The 4,130-nt window shown below is 46.1% G+C and overlaps 1 protein-coding gene across 1 annotated transcript; it reads right to left on the bottom strand.

Annotated features, from left to right (window-relative positions):
• Positions 1-1,425: 1,425 nt before the first annotated feature.
• On the bottom strand, positions 1,426-3,298 carry LOC123430232 (ethylene-responsive transcription factor ERF113-like). Its single transcript, XM_045114110.1, has 2 exons — positions 2,706-3,298; positions 1,426-2,241 (listed from the first exon to the last, which is right to left on the bottom strand). Exons 1-2 carry the CDS (start codon positions 2,833-2,835, stop codon positions 1,607-1,609), a joined length of 765 nt encoding a protein of 254 aa, XP_044970045.1. The 5' UTR covers positions 2,836-3,298; the 3' UTR covers positions 1,426-1,606.
• Positions 3,299-4,130: the final 832 nt, after the last annotated feature.

Below are 4,130 nucleotides of genomic sequence, written 5' to 3'. Positions count from 1 at the left end.
TTGATAAATGATGAGTTGAACTCGATCTGAACGTACGTACGTTACTTATATATATGACTCATGCCTAACACCGAAAGTTGGCCCTTTAATTTTCATGTTCCGGCTAGCTGACAGGTCGCATGCAGTAGCACGACCAAACCCAAGGGGAAACCTCCGTGTCAAATTTTGATACTTGCACCCATTATAAAAGCAAAGGGAAAGATGAACACCCCAATGTGCCAATCTTGTGCCGAATAATGGAATGATAACGAATTAGTTAATGTTAACGTGGAGAAAGAATGAGATAACTGTGTCTACGCAGTCTCGTGTTAGATAAGGACAAATAATTGATTGTATCTTGTTCATAGCTGGACACTACGCACTACTACTCCATACTCTAGCTAGACAGTTGGGTTGACACGCCAATAGAAAAAAAAACATATGCAGTTGAATGAATGCATGCATGCATGCATATGGTTCGGCATTTAATCGGTACAATATGGACCATATTCTTCTAGAAGCACGGGATGGGGAGGATATGTTACAAGTTCCTCCATACCTTCGTCCGAATCATCACATTATAGGTGCCGGCGAGAAGTTGGTAGAATAAAGCTCCACACATGGGTACCAAATCACAAACCCACGTATATATTCTTAGTTAACAAACTACGTACAAACTGAAGATATGTACGTGTCAGACGCATGTTTGTGTCATTATCACCATCATATAGATGCATGGTAGTGCTAGCATCTGGTGATTAAAGAAATTGATGACTTCAGCAAACTTGGTTAGTAATTAGTACGAGTACTCATGGATGTGCACTTACTACAAAATGCCCTTCTCAATATATTCTACTCCGTCTAGTTTTTCTTAATTACAATTATTTAGTTACAGAAGAAGTAGATTATATTTTCGTTATGGTTTTCTTCTTTTTATTTCTTATGAAAGTACTATACCTTATGCTTTGAGTTTGAAAAATGCTACACATACCAGCAAGAATTCTATGTCACATGAATGCATGGTTTATATTGTTACACTTGATAAGGACGTAGCTATATATATATGGCGTATTAGCTGACAAATTGACAGAACAAATGCTCAATGCAAGAGGTCAAAAAGAATAATCAGCACACCAAAGTCAAAATCTTAGGTTAATTGTTAGGGAGTTGAAGAAGGTTCCCTTTTTTCTATGAGTTATTAATTAATTTTGCAAACAATGTTCAAAGTCATCCTATATTTCTAACTATTCTATGTGAGATTAGAGACTACAGTCCAAATGTATTAGTACTAACTTAATATACTTTCATGTAAGACTTGTGTACACTTCGTAAAAGCAAGTACATGATTTACGGAAGTTTCATATTAATTATTGCTGATTTAGTTAGTTTAGAGTCACCCATTTTCCGCAAAAATAAAATAAAAAAAATCACCAACTAAAATTAAAATAAACAAAATAGGAGCTTTAGAATAACAAATTTGAAGATCAGAAGAAGAAAAGAAATGTTCACCAGCAAAATTAAATGACCAACACTTACCCTCCATATTGCATGATGAATGCATGCAATTCCTCATCTACTGCTAAGACATGTCCCGATGGATCGCAAGCACCTTCGATCTACTGATCTCTCACGAGTCTTTATTATTCTTCTGCTCCCCAGTGTACGGCCATGCAGCACCTGGCGACGATGCCGTGGTCGTGGAAGATGAAGTAGACGGCCCCGTTGTGGCTGAACCTGATATTGCCGCCGCGGGGGACGCCGGGCTCACTCGGATGAGCTGCTGTGTCGAGAAGTCGAGTATGTGGGGCGACGACGAGGACGACATCGACGGGGGCGACATGGCCCCAAACGGCAGGTTGACAGCGCCCCCGGCACTGCCAGCGCCCTGCAACAGCTGCGCGTACCGCAGGAGGTCAGGGTACGGCACGACGGCCTGCTGCTGGTGCAGCGGCGGCCGCATTGCCGGCGCCCCCACGGCGGCGGGGTAGTGCTGTTGTTGCTGCAGTCTGTCAGGTATGCCGCGCGTGACGACGAAGCCGAGGTCGGTGCGTCCCTGGACGCGCTCGGGGAAGTTTAGCTTGGCCTTGGTGCCCTTGAAGCGCAGCGCCGCTTCGTCGTAGGCGATGGCGGCGTCCTCAGCCGTGTCGAAGGTGCCGAGCCACACACGAGCCGCTTTCTTGGGGTCCCGGATCTCCGCCGCCCACTTTCCCCATGGCCGCTGCCTCACCCCTCTGTAGTGACGCTTCCTCCCTGCAGCCACATCTGACATCCCACAGATGCACACGATTGATAATTAATTACCGGTTTCGTTATTACAAGTATGTTTCGTCAGAGCTAACGTAATACACTTATACACGTACTGTACGTATGATCTTAAACTATTCGTGCAGGATTGAATAAGGCGAGGAGTTGAATTCAAGCACTTCGTTGTTAGCGTATCTTCGTGCACGAAACAGGCAAAATTATTGTATTTGTGTCCAGTGTTTATACAGCCTTTCCTACCACTAAATTAAGCTCGCCAGATATCTGGATGAAGGAAACAAGGAAATTAGTAGTCGTAGTAGATTAGTAATTATATCGACGTGTTTGGATGATTCGAAGTTTCCAAACGTACGGCCGTGATTCATCTAGCAGAAGGCGCGCGTGCTAAGCTCTCGCCATCCGACGTGCACACGGACAAAAGAAAACTATGTATGGATGCTAGTAGAGTAAGTATAGTTGATTACCTTGTTCCTCTGCGATGGCCGCAGCGTGCTGATGCTGCTGTTCTCTAGAGACAGCGGCGGGTCCGGCGGGGTAGTAGGCTGGTTCCTGGTCGGGTGTGGCGCGGATGACGTGGGACAGAGCGGACACCATGGCGGTGGCGTCGTGGTCGGCGCGCGCGTAGTAGTACTGCGCGTACGCCTCCGGTGACGGGGACGGGTCGGCCACATCTGCTCCCGAGCTTCCGGCGGCGCTGGTAGCTCCTTGTTGTTGCAGCGCGTGCGCGATGAGGTGGTGATACTGTTGCTCCTCCACCTGCTCGTGCTTGGCTGCTGACGGCGGCGGTGGCGGCGGTTTCTCCTCCTCGTCGGCGGGTAGAGGCCTCTTCCCATGCCTCCGAGGATCCACCTTAGTTGATCGACCTTTTGACCTGCCGCCGCTTCTTTCTCTTTCGTTGCGCCGGGGATCGAGATCGAGCTATGGCGCTGTTGCTTTGGACTTTGGTGCCTAGGCGCGGACAACGGACTGATAAGAACGCGGAGGGAGATAGAGGAGACGAGCTGGAGTGAACGCCTTTAATGATAGCTAGGGGAAGCGAGCGATAGAAGGAGAAGTCTGTTGTTGCTCGGCAAAGAGGCGCGCGGTGTCCAGCTCTAGCACCTTTGGGTCAGCACTTTGTACGGACTAGTTCGGTATTGCCATTCAATTTCTTAGTGCACACAATTTCAGCATTTTGGAGTCTGGACAAGAAGTACTACTCCCTCGATCCCAAAATAAATGTCTCGAGCTTAGTATCACTTTGTACTAGAGCTAGTATAAAGTTAAGACACTTATTTTGGGACGGAGGGAGTACATTGTTTATGGTTAACTTTGCACCTTCACTCAATGAAGATGATACAAATATCATCCCTGTATCTCCGGACAATCATCATATCTATCTTAAATATGGGAAGGATATAAGGGCTCGCTGACGTGTCCGAGCGCATCCAGTCAATCCGCCACATAGGACGCGACCCCATCCCAGACCATATTTTCCCTCTATGTATTCATTCTTTTATTTCTATCTCTCCCTCTCCACCAATCACGTACAAGTGACCGGACATATGAGAAAGAAAATGAGAAGTATAGCTGTGTGAACGGACAAATAGGGGACACGTCCGGTCACTGACCGGGCACGCTCGCGAATGTTTAGGGGGTCATATTTGTAATGTCCGGCTGTAGATGCTCTAAGGGACAACAATCCAAACTATTTGAAAAGAGGTAATACCAATTCATATTGCTTGGCATGATCATATAGTTGACATAGTATTCATGGCACACACATTGTTCATCATTGTCTACATGTTACGCTAGATCATTACACATCGTGATACACTGTGAGAGACATTCATATAGAGTCATCTTGTTTGGTAGTTTTCCATATCTGAGTTGTAAGTAGATAGAAGTGT

The sequence above is a fragment of the Hordeum vulgare genome, chromosome 2H, assembly GCF_904849725.1.
Source record: "Hordeum vulgare subsp. vulgare chromosome 2H, MorexV3_pseudomolecules_assembly, whole genome shotgun sequence".
NCBI lineage: Eukaryota > Viridiplantae > Streptophyta > Magnoliopsida > Poales > Poaceae > Hordeum > Hordeum vulgare.
Note: the sequence above shows the minus strand (reverse complement) of the source record. Positions and strands in the feature narration are given on the sequence as shown.